This window comes from Acinonyx jubatus, chromosome B3 (assembly GCF_027475565.1).
Source record: "Acinonyx jubatus isolate Ajub_Pintada_27869175 chromosome B3, VMU_Ajub_asm_v1.0, whole genome shotgun sequence".
Lineage (NCBI taxonomy): Eukaryota > Metazoa > Chordata > Mammalia > Carnivora > Felidae > Acinonyx > Acinonyx jubatus.
Genome location: NC_069386.1, coordinates 31,144,725 through 31,165,515, shown reverse-complemented (window position 1 = coordinate 31,165,515; position 20,791 = coordinate 31,144,725). Strand labels below are relative to the sequence as shown.

Sequence of the window (20,791 nt, the reverse complement as noted above, 5' to 3'; positions counted from 1 at the left end):
CCCCCCCACTGCCTCTACCCCGCTGCTGCTGTGGCCAAGAACTCCTATTCTTAGAACCTCAAAGTAACTTTCAAATCCTCTAGTGTTTGCCTCAGCGGCACACATGCCCTTCCTCTTGGCTGATGTTCACCTCCTGATTCAAGTGCCCCTCGACTTCACCTTTTCTGGCCCCTGCACAGATACAATTGGCCAATCTCTCCTCCTCTGCACCCCCGGTTATGTCCCACCAGCACCATTGGTGGGGGAGCTCAGGTGCCCTGAATTGGGTTAATGATAGACCTCAGCTTACGGCCCATACTTGGAAAGAGATCCACACAAAGCCCTCTTTGTAGTTTGAGGGCTTCGCTTGTTTATAAGGATATTATTACAAACTCACCAGGCAACACGAAAACTAGGAACTTGACAGTAACTTACATAGGCCGACCTGGTCCTCCCACTTCCTGCCTCCCTGGCCAAGGGGACCACCCTGACTCCTCTGCTTGTTTTTGTATATAGTTTGATCTATAATTATTCTAAAAATGTATACCTGATGAATGGATAAAGATGTGGTATATATTTACAATGGAGTATTACTCAGCAATCAAAAAGAATGAAATCTTGCCATTTGCAACTATGTGGATGGAACTAGCAGGTATTAGGTTAAGCGAAATTAGTCAGAGAAAAGACAGATATCATATGACCTCACTCATATGAGGAATCTAAGGTACAAAATAGATGAACATAAGAGAAGGGAAGCAAAAATAATATAAAAACAAGGAGGGAGACAAAACATAAGAGGCTCTTAAATATAGAGAACAAACTAAGGGCTGCTAAGGGGTTGTGGGGAGGGGGATGGGCTAAAATGGGTAAGGGGCATTACGGAAGACACTTGCTGGGATGAGCACTGGGTGTCATACATAGGGGATGAATCACTAGAATCTACTCCTGAAACCATTATTGCACTATATGCTAACTTGGATGTAAATTAAAAAATAAAAAAATAAATTTAAAAAAGGGGCGGTGCCTGGGTGGCTCAGTCAGTGGAGCATTGGACTTCAGCTTAGGTCACGATCTCACAGTTCATGGGTTCGAGCCCCACATCGGACTCTGTGCTGACAGCTCAGAGCCTGGAGCCTGCTTCGGATTCTGTGTCTCCCTTTCTCTGCCCCTCCCCTGCTCACGCTCTGTCTCTGTCTCTCAAAAATAAATAAATGTTAATAACTATAATAATAATAATAATAATAATAAATGTATACTTGTTTTCAGCTTTTTAAAAAAATTTTTTAATATTTATTTTTAAGAGAGAGAGAGACAGAGTACAAGCCGGGGAGGAGCAGAGACAGAGGGAGACACAGCATCTGAAGCAGGTTCCAGGCTCTGAGCTGTCAGCACAAAGCCCGAGGTGGGGCTTGAACTCACGGGCCGCGAGATCTTGACCTGAGCCAAAGTCGGTGCTTAACCGACTAAGCCACCCGAGTGCCCCTGTTTTTAACTTTTTTAAAGAACTGTCATGACTTGCTTTTTTCCCTCAGTTTTACACTTCTAAGTATCATCTGGATGGCTGCGGGTCACTGAGTCCATTCATTTTGACTGGCGTGTGCCACCACTCACTCATTCTCGCTCCTGTCGGGCATTTAGGTGGTTTCCTGGGCTTTGCCTTATGAACAGCCCTGCTCAACCACTCTAGCTCACGTCCCCTGGGGACCTGTTCTTTGGCGTCTATCCCTGAGCGCAGACCTGCTGTCTTGTAGGTGTGTGAACACTCAGCCACAGGAGGCGATGCCCAACCGTTTTCCAAAGTGGCGGCACCAGCTTTCACTCCCGCGAGCAAGCCACGAGAACTCTCATCTCTCTGTATCCTCAGCAACACTTGACATGGTCACATGTCAACGTTTGATGAGCGATTTGGTGGACAACTGTGTCCATTACACTTACATACACCGACTTGTCCGCGATTCTCACTGCCCCTTTAGACTCACGGTGGCGGGGCCCTGCCCTCCTTGTCACTGTACCCCAGAGCCTGGCACACAGCAGGTGCTCAAAAAGATGGGTCTTGGGGCGCCTGGGTGGCTCGGTCAGTTAAGTGTCTGACTTCGGCTCAGGTCGTGATCTCACGGTCCGTGGGTTCGAGCCCCACGTCGGGCTCTGTGCTGACCGCTCAGAGCCTGGAGCCTGTTTCAGATTCTGTGTCTCCCTCTCTCTCTGACCCTCCCCTGTTCATGCTCTGTCTCTCTCTGTCTCAAAAATAAATAAACGTTAAAAAAAATTTTTTTTTTAAAAAAAGATGGGTCTGAAAGCGTGAACCAATAAATGAGAACTGTTCTAGATCTTTATTTACTCATTACAATCTTCAGCCTGAGCACTTCCCTGAAGGCTGGCAGAGCAGTTCACCATCAGTGGCTTTATGGTGACAGGAAGATCCCAGGGATTTGCCCAGAGGCCCCATGCCACAGCTGCCCATCATCTCCCACCAGCTCCCCGGAGATGGCCCAGGACTCACTTCAACAGGACGCCGAGGGGTCTCTGGAAATGCTGGTGATAGGCCACCCACGGTGGGATGGAAAATCGTTCTGGAGTGGGACCCTCGAACTTAAAGAGAAGGGCCACATCTTCAGGGTCGATGATATAAACCGACTCCATGCTGCCCAGCTTCTCCCTGGGGGAACAGAGGAGACAAGCTAGGGTGGGTTCCCGGAGAGCCATGCAGACTCGGGGCAATCAGGACGGGGCCCAGCTCACATATAACCACCTCGTGGCCAAGACTGCAGAGCAAACAGTCCTGGGAGTGGACCCCGATCCCACAGCACTCCTTGCTGTGTGACCTGAGGCAAGGCGCTCACCCCTTCTGAGTCCATTTCCTTCTTTATAAAATGGAGATACAGTACCTGTCTCACAGGGTTGCTGACGGACAAGATGATACAGTCTATGGAAGTGACTCCAGTCAGGATTGGATAAGTGACAGCTTTATGTTCCTCTTGCCATCACAGTAGCTGCTGCCTGGCCCCAGGACGAGCCTGCCCCCACCCAGGGTCTACCATGGACCATCAGATCCTCACTCCCACGCCCTTCTTCCTGGGCATCCAAAGCCTCAGCACCCTCCCCGCCTCGCACCCACCACAGAGCTCAGAAACAGCGTGGTCCTGTCACTACTGGAGGGACTTGGTGTAGCTTTCTAGGTAGTCCATAGGCCCGGCCAGCCAGTCCCTTCTAGGCTCTAGGATTGCAATTCTGGGAGTAGCCACCTTGCCTCTCCTCAGACTCCAACAAAGCACTTTGTCTCTATTCAAACAAAACCCTGGTAAAATATCAGGCCTCGGGCATAGATACCTGTCACAAAGCACTTTACAGTCTCTATTAAAACACCACCACAGGGGCGCCTGGGTGGCTCAGTCGGTTAAGCGGCCGACTTCGGCTCAGGTCATGATCTCGCGGTCCGTGAGTTGGAGCCCCGCGTCCGGCTCTGTGCTGACAGCCCAGAGCCTGGAGCCTGTTTCAGATTCCGTGTCTCCCTCTCTCTCTGACCCTCCCCCATTCATGCTCTGTCTCTCTCTGTCTCAAAAATAAATAAATGTTAAAAAAAAAAATTGAAAAAATAAATAAATAAAACACCACCACAAAAGACTCTTAAAGATAGAGAACTGAGGGTTGATGGGGGGAGGGGCATGGGCTAGACGGGTGATGGGCATTAAGGGGGGCACTTGGGATGAGAACTGGGTGTTCTACGTACGTGATGAACCCCTCAAGTCTACTCCTGAAACCAATATTGCACTGCGTGCTAACTAACATTTAAGTAAAAAATTGAAAAACATAAACCACAACTGTGGGGAAACAGCAGAAAAGTCCACCTCTTACTTGCATCTGCCTTTTGCCTAAGAAACTTAATTCAAGATACCCTATAAGACAACATATAAAAACACACAGGTCCAAGCCAAGTTCTCTCCCCTCCCCCTTCCTCAAAGAGATGGGGGGGAGGAGGGAGGAGGGGAAGAAAGAGGAAGAGGGGAGAGGGAGCGGTCCCTTATTAACCACTGACCCATTGCACCCCAGCCTACCTTCCCAGGTCCCCTTGGGCTTTGTCTGTGGCCTCCCAGAAAATCCCCTCCGTGTTTTTCCAGCTACCAAGCGACCTCACACCACTAGCCCCAACCCCCCCCACCCCCCAGCTCAGCAAAATCCTTGAACTCCCATTGTTATCAATTCCAACTCTGGGAATCTAGCCCGAGGCAGTGATCTGAAGCGTGACAATGATGCCTGATGGATAAGCCTCGTGTCTAATAGCAAAAAACCCCAGAGAGGGCTGGATGTCCACTTTAAAGAACTGGCTACCATCATAAGGCTTATCCACACTACGGACTACCGTGCTGCCTTTTAAAATTATATTAAAGAGACAAAAGAGGAAAGAAGTCCTCCATATGTCGTTGTGGGACCCCAACAAACAGCATACATAATATATTCACATTCTTAATGTTACATAAATATTATCAAAATTGAGAGGCGCCTGGTTGGCTCAGTAGGTTGAGGGTCCGACTCTTGACTTCCACTTGGGTCATGATCCGAGTCGTGGGATCGAGCCCTGCATCTTTGGGCTCTCTGAATGCAGAGCCTGCTTGAGATTCTCTCTTCTCTCTCTGCCTCTCTCCCCTACATCGTGCACTGTCTCTCTCTCTCAAATAAAAAATATACATATTATCAAAATTGAGATTGTGTCTGATTGCAATTTTCCATTGTGCTTGTCTATATTTTCTGAATTTTTTATTCTCATTTATTCACAAATGTATCATTTCTGAGCCATAAATTAGAACATAACAGTGACACTGAACTAGAAGTCAGACAATTTGGGGTTCCAAAGATAGCCCTGGCTTTGCCCTGATAAGCTGTGTGACCTTGGCAAGATGCAGGAAGGACCTTCTCCTTCCTGGCTCAGTTTCTCCATCTGTAAAATGTGAATAGTAACATCAAACACAAGGATGCCTCGAGAGGCTCAGATGATAGTGACTCAGAAAACAGAAGGGGCTTGAGAAAATACGAGTTCCTAGGAGGGAGAAGCAGCAGGGAAGGAGGAGGAGCGAAGAGAGCAGGAAGCAGGGAATATGGAAATATGGAAAGATCTACCCGAAGGGAGGAGCCATCTTCTCCTTGCTGGGCAATGTGGGGGGGGGGGGGGGGGAGGAACCCTGACAGGAGAGGAGGAGGAAGCAACCCTGACCAATGAGCAGCTGCACCCCTCCACAAACACGCCTGCCCGCCTGCCCTCCCATCCCGACCCCCCCTTCAAACAGCCAACATATCCTATCAATGCCCTTTCCCCATCCTGACCCTTTCACTTAAAGGAAAATGCACCGTCCCTCCCAGGGTCCCCTCCCTGCCCCCAACCCGCACCTCCACCACCCCCAGTCTCTTAAGTATCTGCTCAGAACAGAGCCCAGGTGTGCCTGGAAGGTGCATAGCTAAATCAGAACAAGTGAGGCCTCCCACCAAGGGCAGCCCGCAGACCCCGTCCCTCGGAATAGGGGAAGGGGGGGGGGGGGGGAAGCACATTCAGAGGCTAAAAGACCAAAGGCCCCTTCCTTGAGGCAGAAATCAAGGCAGATGCCTGGAGAAGAGGAGCTGTGGCCCAGCCGAGGGGAAGGGACAAAATCAGCTGCTCCAGAGCTGCGCAGGGTTGAGGGGTGAGGCCGGCACCCCAGCAGGAGACCAGGGCAAGAATCCTTACCTCTCCAGCTTCAGTTTCCTCCCACAGTGGGATGACAAACTTACCTTCCAAGCTGTCTTAAGGACGGCTGAGGCAGGGAGGCAGTTAACAGGGCTTCGGCCCTGATCACCTCCCCCCAGTCAATTTCAAAGCGCGTAGGACCTGAGGCCTCAGGGCTGGGAACTGAACCCATTGTCTGGGAAGCCTTCTCCCTTCTCCTGCCACCAGCCCCAGGCAAGGGGCTGACAAACAAGTCAGAAGTAGACCAGAGCCTGGAATGGAGGGCAGGACTTTTGGGGAAGGGGACCCCCAGCCTAAACGAGCGGTGCGATGTCTGGTATTTCCTGTTTCACATAACCTTGAGTTGCTGGCTGTTTTTTGAGCCTATAAGCAGATTTATCATCCTAAATTTCTTGACTTTAAGTTCATGTTAATGGCTTTATGTTTGAGACCTCTCTCTTGAACAGTTTTTCCTAATGGAGCCCTGTTATATCTAGGATGGGCAGCCCTCTACCCTATCCCATGAGCCCCACAATCTGCCAGGCTTACCTGTAAATGGGGCCATACTTCTGGAAGTTCTGGAGTTGGTGATAGTGGATTTTCTGTGAGCCCATCTCCCTCCAGAAATTGTACAAGTTTAGCCAGCCGTTGTTTCCCGGGGAGGGGATCTCGCTGAAGGGGCGGGGAATCTGAGTGGAGATCCCAGCCCCCTCCCCAGTGGGCGCCCTGGGATGCCCTGGACCCTCCCGTGCGGTGTTCAGGAGGGGCTGGCAGCCTTTGACCAGGACTGAGCGAAGAGGGAACCCCTTGGCCAGCATGCTGTCCCAGGGTGACTCTGGCCCTGGGCCCCTGCGGCCCAGCTTATAAGCAGCAAGTCAAGGCTAAACGAGCTGACAAAGCGGTCAGCCTCCCTCCTTGGCCTGTTGGCTCCAGCCCACACACAGCCCCTCCCAGACTTGGGGTGACTTGGGAGACTTGGGAGACTCAGTCTGGGATTTCTGCAGCCAGAAAGGCTTCCCAAAGCACAGGAAGACCCCTCTGCCTCTGTCCTCACTACAGCTCCAGCAGATCCCTGAAATGGTACAGGTTTGTGCCTTTCCTCTGCTGGGGTGTTGGGGCCTCCGGCTGAGCCCTGCTGTAGGGACCCAGCCGCTGGCAGACATCCCTCAGCATACACGGACAACCTGGGGCCCAGGAGGAGGAGGTCAGAGCCACCCTGCAGCTTTGGGCCAGCCTGCATCTTAGTTGCGGCCCCATTGCTGATTGAGAGAGAGAGAGAGAGAGGTAATTATAAATTGTTTTTTGTATAGTTCCCTGATTTTTAAAATTCTACTTTTTCTGCTTGGAAAAAAAAATCTATATTTTCTGAAAATGGCAGGTGTTGTTATCGTTATTTTTTTTAATGTTTATTTATTTGGGGGAGAGAGAGAGCGTAAGCAGGGGAGGGGCAGAGAGAGAGAGGGAGAGAGAACCCAAGCAGGCTCTGCGTTGTCAGCACAGAGCGGGCCTCGAACCCATGAACCGTGAGATCATGACCTGAGCTGAAATCAAGAGTGGGTCGCTCAACCAACTGAGCCACCCAGGGGCCCCAGGACTTATCATTTATTTTTAAAGATACTATCTATAAAAAATAAACTAGGAGCAGGGCTCCCGGGGGCTCAGTTGTTTGAGCATCCGACTTCGGCTCAGGTCATGATCTCACAGATTGTGAGTTCAAGCCCAGCGTCAGGCTCTGTGCTGACAGTTCAGAGCCTGGAGCCTGCTTCGGATTCTTTGTCTCCCTCTCTCTCTGCTCCTCCCCTGCTCACACTCTGTCTCTCTCTCAAAAATACATATATATAAAATTTTTTTTTTTTAATAAATAAACTAGGGGCGCCTGGGTGGCTCATCAGTTAAGCATCCAACTTCAGTACAGGTCATGATCTCACAATTCACGAGTTCAAGGCCTGAGTCAGGCTCTGTGCTGACAGCTCAGGGCCTGGAGCCTGCTTCTGATTCTGTCTCCCTGTCTCTGCCCCTCCCCCACTTGTGCTCTGTCTCTGTCTCTCACACTCTCTCTCTCAAAAATAAATAAAAACATTTAAAATTTTTTCTAAAATAAAAAAATAAACTAAATTACAGTTGTGTTTGTTCCTTGTAGAACACTGAGGAAAAGGACAAACAAGAAAAATTAAAATCTCCTGAGTCTTTGATGTTGAGTGAAAAAAGCCGGACCCAGAAGAGTCCATGCTGTTGGACTCCACTCGAGTCAAGTGCAAGAATCGGCTAAATGAACGTGTGGTGTTAGAAGTGGTTCTCGGGGCGCCTGGGTGGCGCAGTCGGTTAAGCGTCCAACTTCAGCCAGGTCACGATCTCGTGGTCCGTGAGTTCGAGCCCCGCGTCGGGCTCTGGGCTGATGGCTCAGAGCCTAGAGCCTGCTTCCGATTCTGTGTCTCCCTCTCTCTCTGCCCCTCCCCCGTTCATGCTCTGTCTCTCTCTGTCCCAAAAATAAATAAACATTGAAAAAAAAAAAAAAAAGAAGTGGTTCTCTTGTGGGGTAACGACTGGGAGAAGGCATGAGAGAACTTTCTGGGGTGCTAGAAATGTTCTCTGTCCTGATCTGTGTGTTCACATGCGTGAAAATTCACCTGAGCCATGAATTTGTGATATTTGTGTTTTAGGGAATATAAGTTACCGTGATAAAAATGTAAAGGAAAAAAAAAAAGTCGTCTTTTTCTAACAGATTCTTTTGCCTATAAAAAACAGCGGGCCTTTACAAAGAGGACACAGCCTCACTAAGTAGGAGTTAAACCTGACTCAAGCTAGGTGCTGCTCCCCACTCCTAAGGTGGAGGGAGAAGGAAGTCCCTGGGTGAAGGGACAGCGCATAGTCACTGGGGCACAGCATGGGCCACCCTGACCCCACACCGAGAATGCGGAGGAGTACTGGAAGCCTGGGCCCCCAGAAACTGTGCAGGGCACTGCCACCTGGCAGGGAAGAGGCCGCAGTTCCCTCAGCGGGTCCCAGCAGTGGTGACAGCATCGCCACACCCGAACATCTGTCCGGCTGGCTCTGGTGGCAGCCGGCAGACTCTCACTGTAGTCGGGGCTGCTGAATGTGGTCCTGGCTTTTATCAAAACCTGCTGGGTATCCAGGGTGGGGCTGCCCAGGCACAAATGCTCACAGATTGGGTTTTTTTGGAGATTCTCCAACTAAGGACTCCACACGCAAGGCAGAAACCGGAAACTCACTTTTCCAGCGTCCCTGGAATGCAGGGAACCCTGCCTGGGATGCAGGCAGATAGCTGGGGCTCCCCAGTCAGGCGTCCCCTCATGAAATTTTGGTTGAGCAGGTAGTGACACGAAGAGGGGAGTGCCACGTGAAACCCGCTATGGCACGTGATGGCAGAGACCCTCAGCCAGGGCCAGCTGCAGCACGGGAGACCCGTGCAGGTCAGGGGGTGGCCACCGAGGCAGCTCTGGGATGGGATTCGGGTGACGTTCCTGACACCGGATTCTCCACCCTCCCCGAGAGTCTGTGAACTACATAGTATCTCTTGATAAACTCTCCCCTAGGAAATATTAGCCGGAGTGAATTCTGTTCTTGATAACTAGCAACTCTGAATGATACAATAATATACAATGATATTGCTAAAAGTCTGTCACAGGTTCAACCAGAGAATCAGAACTAGTAGGAGGCGCGTAAGGGATTGGCTTATGCAATGTGGGGCTGGCTGGGCAAGTCTGAAATCCACAGGTAGCGCCGTTAGAAGTGCAGGCGGGACTCTGCACCAGCGGAAGCTGCAGCCCACGGGTGGAATTTCTTCCCCTTCAGGGGCATCTCAGCTCTGCTCTTAAGGCCCTTCAACTGGTTGAACCAGGCCCACCCAGATTGTCTAGGGTGATCTTCTTTACTTAAAGTCAACCGATTATGGATTTGAATCACATCTACAAACTGCCTTCACAGCAGCACCTACATTGGTGCTTGAATAACCGAGGACGGCAGCCTCACTAGGCTAACATCTGCAACTGACCATCATGTTACTACAAAGCTTACAGGGGAAAATAGCAGTCCTCTGCTCCGGCCCTCGCAACTCTTGATGCCATTTCCCAGAGGGGAATGGAACTCTCTTCTCAACACAGTCAAACTCATCGGGTCCGGGCTGGGTACTTGGTAAGCCCTCCTAATCTGGAGACTCACGTCCTCAAATCTCTGGACACGTTCTTGTACGGTTTATTTCAGAATTTCCCCCTCCATTTCCTCCCTTCTCTATTTCTGGAACTCCCGTTCATCATATAGGAACTTCCTGGATTTACCTGCTGCTGATTCTTTCTTTTCTCTTCCATGTCTTCTCATCCCACCTAATGAGAGATTCCCTGCTCTCGCTTCCAACCCCTCCACTGGATTATGGACACGATATGGACGTAACAGCTCTCAAAACTCTCTAAAGATATTAATCATACAGTTGTTGTTTAGTTGTTTGGAGTTTTTGTTTGTTTGGGTGTTTTTGTTTTCTTTTGCTCTCTGTATTGTCCCTGTTTCCTCTGGGTTCCTTTTTCTGTTTGTTTTGGACCCTGTCTTTCATGTTAGAAGTTTCCTGAAATGCCTACCAATTTGGGACAGTCTGCTAGAAGTCCTGCAGAACCCAGAAGGCTGGCGAGTTTGGAGCACATTAGTGGCACTTGTCCCGTTGTGGCAGGGTCATCAGGGAGGACTCTGACAGATCTCCAAAGTCAGCGGCTACATGACTCTTCACTTAGGCTGGTCATTTGCCCTGAGGAACAATCTTCCACGTTTTCGGTATGGAATGTCTCACGTGCCTCACCATGACTGATGTCTCCAGAGAGCAAACCTCACCACATTGACCCAGAAGCCCTTCAGGGGGGTCTGTGCACATAGCTATGGTCATCGGGTTTGCACAGTTTCGTGTCCTACTGCATTTGCACCAAAACTGGCATTCGTACTTTCCATGTATTATTCAATGCTCCTGAACTATCTCTTAGAAGAGCCACATCACACGCTGTGATTGGGCTTATCTGTGCCTTACTCTTTTAAGTTCAAAACTCTAAGGTTCGAGGTCAACTTGGGTGGTCGGGTGGGACCAGACCGTGGTGGGGACAGGTGTATTGATTTGTTCCCACACCTGTAGCACTCCACTCCTCTATTCCAGGCACTGGGCTAGGTGATGACACAGAGGGGAGGGACACACGGGCGCTGTCCTCATGGAGGGTACAGTCCAGGGGAACAGCACGAAATCGAGGCTGCAGGGAGGCTTCCAGCCTCCGAGGAGAAGGATGAAGTTCAGGGGCCCCCAAGGGTGGGAGTGGGAGAAGATGAGAACCCCAGGAAGAGGACAAAGAAGGAGCATGTACAGAAGGCTGGCAAGAGGCAGGAGAGGGCCACATCTCCAGGGGAGAGCAGATAGGCTCAGCCAGAGCTGGCACTTCTCATTCCTGTCAGTTTTTGTGCCGTCTGTGTCCTGTACCCCAAACTGCCTTACTGAGGCCAGCTGAGGGCACCATCCACAGCCTGCTGGGCTCTTGTCCGTCGTGCACTCTCCAAGGCAGCCGTCGAAGGATCATTCTAGAGAACAAATGACTCATGGAACAGAGGGAGTTAGATCGCAGCTCGGAATGAAACCGGCCCGGACTAGGGCGCCACCTCTTACCGACTGGCTACCCTGAGACATGGGTGCATCTCTGAGGGTCCACCTCTGTCCAATGAGTTGGACCCCTGATAGGGTCCAACTGGAAGTCGGGGGACACTGTCTTCGGAACCCTGCCCACAGGCCTTGAGCTCCATGACTCCTGGGCGTGGACCTCCCCCTGGAGGAGCGCGTCCATGGGGGAAGGGCACCTGGACAGGGCCTGGATGGGGCAGCACCCTCCTCAGCTGACCTCAGGGTGCCTGGGCCAAATAAGGGGAACCTGCTCAGGTGGCGAGCAGCAGAGGGAAGAGAACCCAGGTAGGAGGTAGGGCCAGGAGAGCGGGGAGCAGGCCTAGAGCCTGGGTGGAGGGGACTGAGGGAGTGGGGCAAGGCCAGTGGGGACAGGAAGGAAATGGGCTCCACAGAAAGTTCTTTCTGGGTCACACTATGCCTGGCAATGATGAGCAGGGCTCGGGACGACGGTGGGGAGAGACAGTTGCGAGAAGGAAAGCGACGCCCTAGGCACCGTGTCTCACCACACTGCACCCCTATAAGAGTGAAGAACTTGGCCCCCCGTGAGCAGGACATGGCCTTGTCCAACTACCTACAGCTCACTCCCCAGGCCACCCACATCCCTCGCATCCCAGTACCCTGGCCCACGGCTCCAGAATCTCCCACGGCCCCTGTCAACACACTGCCAAGGGGAAACAAACGAGACCAGTGCCCAACAGAAGTAGAGAGGTGTGCTCCCAGGCCCCCTGCCTCACAAGCATCTGGATTTGGGAACATTGAGAAGATCCTGGTTTTCCATTTCTACCCCTGGGCAAGCCCCATAACTCTCCACGTGCGTGTCCTAGAACATACTGGACATTTCCTGTGTGCAGAGTACCTTATGTGCATTATCCCGCTTATTCGTTATCTCACCACGAGGTAGGTCCTAATAGTTTCCCTGTGTTAGAGATGAGGAAACCAAGGCATAGACAGGATGGGTATCTGCCTGAAGTTACAACACTAACCAGAGGCACAGCTGAGATCAAAACCCAGGTGGTCCCTTGGGGAGCTCAGTCCTTGGGGAGGGACTCCCTTGGGGAGACTGGTCCCTTGGCTCCGTGACCTCAAGGTTGTGAGTTCAAGCCCCACATTGGGTGTGGAGCCTACTTTAAAAAAAATCCCAGGGGGTCCTTCTCCCAGACCTGGACTCTCAGTCCCGTTGCCATGCTGCTGAGAAGGCCTAAGGGAACAAAATGAAGGCAAATGATAAGCACTCTGTGACTCTGTGTCACTCTGTGACTGTAGACCAGTGACCAGTGCCCCTAAACTGAACTAGGTCTCACAGGCTGAGACCTGTGAGAAAGTCCCTTAGGTATCATTTCTTTGGTCTCCCCTTATAGAGAGAAGAATACCGAGATCCAGAGAGGGGCAGAGACCTGCCCTGAGTCACTAGAACAAAGCAGAAACAGAGGCAGGCCTGAAGCCAGGCCTTGAGCCCACCCATCCAACCGCAAAGAGCTACAGGGACCCAAATCAAGAGTGGCCATTTGGAGAGGCATGGCTTGTTCCTACCCCCAGCCTGTGTGAGGCTAATTCAGCGATCACTGCAGACTTTCACAGAGTAGGCACCTGCCTGATGACAGATGGGAAGTCCGGAGAGGAAGAGGAGGTTTGAGAAGGCCTTCATGCACTAGGCCTTGAAGAAACTCAAAACAAAAGAATTTCACCTTGAACCCCAATCCTCGTCATTCATCCTCAGCTGGCCCTGATCTGGAGCCAAGATTCAACATGGCTGACTCAGAAGGAGCCCTGGGTCTCTTGAGTGAGGTCTGTGGTCAGGCCACTCTGGACTCACTCCAAGATCTTGGCAAATCAGGTCACCACCCAACCCGGAATGTCAACTTCTCCCTGTCCCCACACAAGCTCTCTGGACTGCCTTGACAACCCCTACCACTATACCACACCACAAGGTCCATCCCAGCCAAGGCCAGCACCCCCCACATATCCCCTCCCTGCACCCAACACCTTCCCAGATGACAAAGATCAATCATAATAGACTTTCAACAAAACTACAGCCCATTGGATAAAAATGTATATGTCAGAAAGCACACACATGCCATGGAGAACATTTCCTGACAACATTCTACACTATATCTTATATTTTACATTGGACAATATAACTTCTCTCCATTTTTTTCAGAATCTTATCTGCTGGCAAACAAAAGATATATTTAAAACACACCAACAAGAGACAGAAAGTAGAGGGGATGATATCTACAAGGTATGAAGTTTCTTTTTGGGGTGATGAACATGAAAATGTTCTAGAATTGATTATGGTGGTTGTTGAATAACTCTGCAAATATACTAAAAAATGCTGGGTTGTGCCTTTTAAGTGGATGAATTGTGTGGTATGTGAATTATATCCCAATAAAGCTGTTACCACACACACGCAAACTGTTGTGTCCTCCTGACCCCTTCTGTTACATTTGGCAGCCCATAGATCACCCATGAGAGTGAATGTTGTCCCTATACAGTCACTTGACCCAGGATTCACATAGTGTTGGACCATTTTCAACAAACTTAGAGCAGTAGGGGCGCCTGGGTGGCTCAGTCGACTGGGCGTCCGACTTCCACTCAGGTCATGACCTCACGGTTTGGTTTGTGAGTTCGAGCCCCGTGTTGGGCTCTGTGCTGACAGCTCAGAGCCTGGAGCCTGCTTTGGATTCTGTGTCTCCCTCTCTCTCTGCCCCTCCCCTGCTCATGCTCTGTCTCTGTCTCAAAAATAAATAAAAACATTAAAAAAAAAAAAAAACTTAGAGCAGTAGTTTTTTAGCGAAATAAATAAATAAATAAATAAATAAATAAAATACATATATCTACACGCGCACACACACACGTGTGTATATACATATATATTTGCACTTATCAAGAGTGGTTACTGCTCTCCCAGGAGGAGGGACCACTGCCCCATCCAGGCATGAACTTTCTGATAAAGAGAGTTTAGAGGGAGCTGTTTTGCCTCACTGATGACCTTGAGCCTGGAATGACATCAGTCGGGGAAGGTCATGTCTCACAGGCAGCACTGGGGCAATGAGCTTCCACAAAAAAAAAAAGAAAAGAACAGAACAGAAAAGAAAAGAAAAGCAATCAACTTGTTTTCCTTCACAGAATTGCAGAACCAAGGTAAAATTCACGAATTCCTGACTTACAGCCAAGTACTTTGAGTGGCCCCCACATTCCTCTAGGAGGAAGGTTTTGCTGGAGGCTTCTGAGACAGAAGCTTCTTCTCTTTCCTGAACAAACTTCTAGAAGCACATCGTCTTCCCTGGACAAGCTGAATATGTTGTCTATTGCTGCTTAACCAATTGTCCCAAAACTATGGCTTAAAACAACAAATGTTTGTTACCTCAGTTTCCATGGGCCAGGGATCCAGGAGTAGCTTCTGCTGGGTGGCTGCAGCTCAGGGTCTCTCACGAGGGGCTGCTGCCACCTGAGGTCCGGCCGGGGCTGAGGACCAACTGCCAAGCTCATTGGAGTAAAGTGGCCCTGCTTCAAGACCTTTCAGTGGCCACTGGCCGGGGGCACGGTTCTCCCTGGCTGTTGGTCAGAGGCCTCCGTTGTCCACCTCGTGGGCCTCTTCCTGGGCTTTTAGGGCCTACTCACTTCTGCTTTTTTCTAGGTGCTGGAAGAGCACTCAAGGAGAAGGGAACTTGGCTCCACCTTTTAAAGGAAGTGTCAGGGCACTCGTGGGCATATTTTAATCTGCACGGAGGAAGCCTGCAGCCCCGGAGATGTTTGGCAACCATCCTGGAATTACAACGGGGGGTTTCATAGAAAGGTGTCGAGAAGCCAGGCCTACTTTGAGCCTTTCCAGGATGTAAGCTGATGAGTCCTCTTATACTTTCAGCCGGTTTGAGTTGGGGTTTCTGCTGTTTGGAATCGAAGAGCTCCTGATGGCCTTGTAGAAATGGAGAAGACAGTACGGAGTCATAGGGTCCACAAGGGCAAGCATGCCCACGGCCTAGAAGAGACTCAGGATATTGCCCACCCACTCACGAGGCTGCCCTGAGCAGAGGGGCCAGCGGGCTCTTACCTAAGTGACAACTAGCCCAGGAGGAGGCTGATGAGGAGACTCGGTTCAGGAGAAACTCTGGGACAGTCACACAGACGGCATTTTCTCATTTTGCTTCCCTATGAGAACGCTTAAATGTCAGATTTTTGAGCTCAAACCAAAGCCCGGAAGACACACTAATCGGGCCCCAGAAATGAGACAGGTTCGCGCATTCAGGTTTGCATGGGCCTCACACCCTCCGCACTACACCAGGTCGCTCTGGACATGCCTCCCTACGCCTTCGACCTCCGACTCAGACAAACACCCACAAGTAGCGGGAAAAGCGTCAACAATTTTAAGAGTCTGCCAAATATGTGGTCAAGTTTCATATCTACCCTACCAGCTCTGGGGCCCTTGGCAAATGCTCAGGCCCCTCATCTGCCCGTGGAAAAATCAGCACCCACCTCACCCCCGACTTCTCTGATGGGTGAGGTTGGACCAGTGAGCGGGAGCCGGAATCCTTCCTGGCTCTCTGGGAGGGCTGGCCGGGGCTTACGAAGCCCACATCCCCTCCTCCCCCTCCTGCTTCCCGCATTCCGTAGCCTCCCTGTAGTCCTCAGAGTGGAGCTAGTACACATTTAGATCCATCTAGAATGTTGTCTGTGACCAAGATGGTGATTATATTGACTGGGATCAGATTCAGATGGATAAGCAGCAAATCCAAAGTACAGGCTTACCCAAGATAGGAGCTTATTCTCTCCCACAGAAAGGGAACCTCGAGGTACCACACAGGTCCAAGTACGTCTCACTGGCTGCACCTGACCGCACAAGTGCACCTAGCTACAGGGAGGCTGGGAAATGCAGTTTTTCCTTTGGTGACAACATGGCCAGCTAGCAGTCTTGGTCACAGTAAGTTAGGCCAAGTCAGGAAAGAACGGGAAGGGAGCCTGGTCCTTCTATCCACTTTTTCCAAGAGTGAAGCCAAGAACCTGACCCTGTCTGACATCTGGGTCTATCGTTCAATCCCTGCAAACTCTGCAGGGAGCAAGAATGCTCCTGGAACCCCAGATGGCCCCCAGCACGGTGTCTGAGACAGACTAGCTGACCAGTACTTGCACTCCTGTGGAAGACACTTTGTAAGGGGGCTCCCCGTCTCATGAGAAGCCCCTCTCCTCTGGAAAAGACCCTCAAAACAGAGGTGAGTCCCAAGTAACCCTCCCCTCTGGTCACAGATGACAGTTCTCCTTGAGTATCAGTTGACCCAGGCCAGGCCATTCATGAACATTCTGAAGTTCAAGTGAGGAAACAGCATCAGTCTTTCGATAGTGGCCAAATGCTGAGATAGAAGGCCATGCTCTGTCCACCCAGAGGGGAAAAAGCCAACAGGCAGGACGAAGCCAGAGCCACAGCAACTCAGAGAATAGCACCACAGAGAACACTAGTCACAGCCAGGACTTGGCTCCTGTTCCCAGGGCCCTAGAGGCCCAGCTACTCCTCTGGCCTTCTGGTAAACCCCCAGTCTGCATCGTCTAACTCCAGCTGGCTTTCTGTCACTTGCCATCAAGAACTGTGACTACCCCAGTCACCTTTTCCTTTCCAGCAGGGAAGAGCTCCGTGTTCGTACCACATTTAATTGTAGAATAGTATTAGCTAGAATTCTTGCAGTAGCAAGTGGCAAAAATCCAGCCCAAATGGGCTTCAACAAAAATAAATACATAAATAAATAAAAATTTATTGACATAAATTTGAAAAGTCAAGGTAAAAAGCTGGTGATCCAATAGTACTCCAGGGCTCATACACTCTCTCTGTAACTCTCTTCCTGTCTCTCGCCTCTCCTTTCATGCATCCTGGCCACAGGCTAAATCAGGAGTTGGATGCTGAACCAACTGAGCCACGCAGACGCCCCAGTAATACACGTGTACGTCGTGAAACGGGCAAAGGCTTTGGAGCCGGATGAATGTGGGTTCCAATCCAAGTGCAGCCTTGAGCAAGCTACTTGAGCCTTAACTTTCTTATCTTTAGAATGGGGAATCATATCTGCTTTTGGGGATTGTTGCAAGGATTAAAATAATGAAACATTCAGAAGCAGGTCCACCTCGTGGGCCTCTTCCTGGGCTTTTATGGCCTATTCACTTCTGCTTTTTTCTAGGTGTTGGAAGAGCACATTCAGAAACTGTGTAGGTTCTCAGAGTAGCCAAGCTAACGTCACTGAATTTAATACCCCCCTCCCACTGTCTTGTGGCTTCGGTTAGGATATAAACACCATACATGAACACTATGCTTCTTTCCTTGTTTCTTTACTCATGCACAGCTCCAGGCTGCATCAGGCCACCCCGAGGTCAAGCCACACCCTCCCCATTCCCTTCTCAGAGGGAGGGAGTTTCTTCTAAGTTCTCATGCCAAGACCCACACTCCAACAAAGGATCTGGGGTGGAGAGTAGGCAGGACCCAGACAGTTTAGAGAGAAACCAGCCCAGTGACAGGCCACAAGGTTGTGACATATCTAATTTTAAGTAGCAAAATGCAACTCAAAACTTTATTATTGTTAACACTAAATTCCTTTTGCTGTTCACTGTTCTTTCTTCTCCCCACCCCCCCCCCCTTGTTTTTTGGCCTTGGGAGAGGTCATGTGGCCATTTGTGGGTCATGAGATCTTCCCAGGAAGAAATGACAACATCTGTCCTCCCCACCCAGGCTGGCCATCACATAACCAGGGTTTATAAAGACTGAGTGTTTGTGCCCTGAAGGAAAGGGGATCCCACTTGGGGAACTTTTGGTGGATCCTGGGCTAGTCCTTCTAACCAGAGAGAATGAAATGAAGGAAAATATGGGACTGACTTGACAGACTTTTGAGGTGGCAGTAAAGTAGGGTGGGGGTGGGAGGAAGACAGGACCCGGAAGCTAAGGGCCCAGAGCCCTTAGCAAAGGAGTGTTCCCAGTTTGGGGGTCCCTGCAAAAGGCACCTCTGAGGGCTGGCCCCAGATGCCTCTCATCACAACCCTCCTAGAAGAACTTATTCCTCTTGGGCTGAGGACTGGGCACATGGCCTCCCCGTGGGTGAGCTCAAGCCTGAACCCTAATCTTCACTCAGCGACAGTGTGGCCCTTCCCTGCTCCTATAAGACCCCATGACCCCACAAGTCCAGAGGAGCCCCTGCACCCCAACTTAAGGGGTTGAGTAACACTTCCTGAAGAAGTAAAAGAAGACATAAAAAATAAAATTTAAAAACAAAGGAAGTAAAAGAAGACATTACACCTCCCTCCCCCTGTCACCATCACTGTCCCCATCCTGTCCCCTGAGACTTTCCTGTGCCCCATCACCACCCCCACCCCCTCATCCTCACTGACGCCTGCCTCCTGCTCCACCCTAAGACAAAAAGCTGTTTGTAGGACCTCTGCAAGCCCTGGCATTTCTGTTTCTGACAGCTTTGCCCTATATCAGTGCAAACATATTAAAACATTAAAAACCTGCTGTAATATTTTTGAAAGGATGTTTATAATTTTGGTCTTGAAACCGTTTGGCTAGGAGTAACTGATTTAAATTACAATTGGGAATTCTCGTAAAACCCAGCCCACACATTCCTTCAAATGTAATAAAAATTTTATGCATACTAAATTTAACAATTAATGAGGTTGATATAATGTTACAGTTGGACATTTGATTAAGAATTTATTGATTTCAATTTTGCAGTATTCTTATTTTAGAGCCAATCTTTTTTTTTTTTTTTCCCTGTCAAATATTCAAATGGTCCCTTTGGAGGCTCGGACCATGGGTTCCTCTGACCGGCAACATTGAAGTAACCTGGGCCGGCGGGTCTTCCCTAACTTCCACCCAAAGCATACGACCCTTCACACACACACACACACACACACACACACGCACACACACACACACACCCTAAGGACAAACATCGCCTTGACTGGACTGTGGAGGCAGGGTCCAGCTCCAGATCGGGAAGACAACGGAACCAGTTAAGAGCAGGGCAGGAAGCAATGTCATGTCCCGTCGTGCCCTGTCATGTGAGAAAGGACTTCTTTACTGCCACCAGCGGCTGGAGCTGCTGAGGGCACAGAGGCTGACACAAGCCAGCCTCAGAGGGTGGCACAGGCACTTCGTCCCTCCTGAGGGTGGTGGGTACTGGAGGCAAACGTATTTGGGGACTACAGAGGCAGGTGGACGCAGGGGCCAGAGGGCTGTGAGAAGCTTCTCCAAGGCACCAGGGCAGCGCACCACCAGGAGGGCGGGAAATGTAGACACAGTGGCACAGGCAGAGGGTGATGAGATAGGTCAGAGAGCAAATGGCTGAGAAGAAGCCGGCATGAAGGCAGGGAGAAAAGTGGAAAGAGGGCTGGTTTGAGTGCCAGTACTCAGGGGAACGGAAGCAGGATCTCTTAGGATTGTGGGAGCCCTGGGACAGCAGCAGCAGCAGCCAGGTGTCAGGGCCAGCCCAGAGATGGGGGGCAGGGGCACCAATTCCTCTGAGAGTCCTTGCTTGTTAGGTCACCAAAGCCTTCTGGGGGCAGAGGGGACTGAAGGGGCATCTGTGCTTGGCAAGAACCTCCCGCAGCACCCCGGCCTCCCCTCGGAAGCGGAGGGAGGGGATGGGCTGAGGCAGAGAAAGGCCACTTTGGGCTCACTCCGCTGTCACCGGGCCGTGTCCAGGTATCCCCTGCATACCAGCCGCCGCCACCTTCGCCCCAGCCTGTCAGTGCCTCTGAAGTTACACTTTGTGCCACTAGGTGGAGCCAAAGCCCATGGCAAGGGCCTTGGGCTAGGCTGGGACACCCAAAGCTGCCTGGGTTTAAGACGATGATGGGCTCGGGAGGCAGAGGACCGAGAGAAAGGGGCTAAGTCTGGACCCTACAGCGGGGCCAGCGAGGGGACGGGACAGCCAGCCCCAGCTCAGGGTGGACTTATTGGAGCTACAAAGTCGGCCTCAGCAGTAAAGGCTAAATAGTCCCAGAGCGGACAGGGAGGAGGGCGCACGTGAAGAAGGTGCCGCCCCCAGATAGGGCGATCCCGAGAGCGGGCACTGACCGGGTACACGCTTGGCTCCGCGTCAGGCACCCAGGTCGCCATCCCTTCCAGCACCCACAAGAGCGGAGGAGAGGCCCAGGATTCCGCGAACAAGCGCAGGTGACCCAGCATCGCAAAGTGTCCACTGCCGCGGCTGCAGGTGGAGGCGGGGCGGGGCTTGGGCCGAGAGGCTCCGCATTGGACGTGGGGGTTGCTGGGGCTCTCCGATTGGCTGGGGGTGAGGGGCGGGGCCAGGGCGGAGCTGAGAGACAAAAACCTGGATAAAGACTGCGTGGGGAAGGGCAACAGACCTGGCGCAGGTGTTGCGCGTTCCTTTTTTAGGCCAGGACGCGAGCTGCAGAGCTGATCCGGCATCCGGGGTAAGCATTGGCCATGTTGTCCCCAGGCACAGGTGTGCCGCGGGAGACCAAGTTCC

General features: G+C 51.1%; 1 protein-coding gene across 2 annotated transcripts in view; it reads right to left on the bottom strand.

Annotated features, from left to right (window-relative positions):
* Positions 1–20,487, bottom strand: part of LOC106979451 (cholesterol side-chain cleavage enzyme, mitochondrial) — a 28,166-nt gene extending 7,679 nt beyond the window's left edge. Inside the window, exons 1-4 of one of the 2 annotated variants that reach the window (XM_027067764.2) lie at positions 20,377–20,487; positions 15,382–15,479; positions 14,695–15,246; positions 2,480–2,635 (exon numbers count right to left, since the gene is read on the bottom strand). In XM_027067764.2, the coding sequence (XP_026923565.1) occupies positions 2,480–2,635; positions 14,695–14,819 (281 nt within the window). In that variant the 5' untranslated portion in view covers positions 14,820–15,246; positions 15,382–15,479; positions 20,377–20,487. Of the gene's footprint in view, positions 1–2,479; positions 2,636–6,220; positions 6,556–14,694; positions 15,247–15,381; positions 15,480–20,376 lie in introns of those variants that run through there. The other variant, XM_015077322.3, reaches the window with a different exon arrangement.
* Between the last annotated feature and the right edge of the window lie 304 nt (positions 20,488–20,791).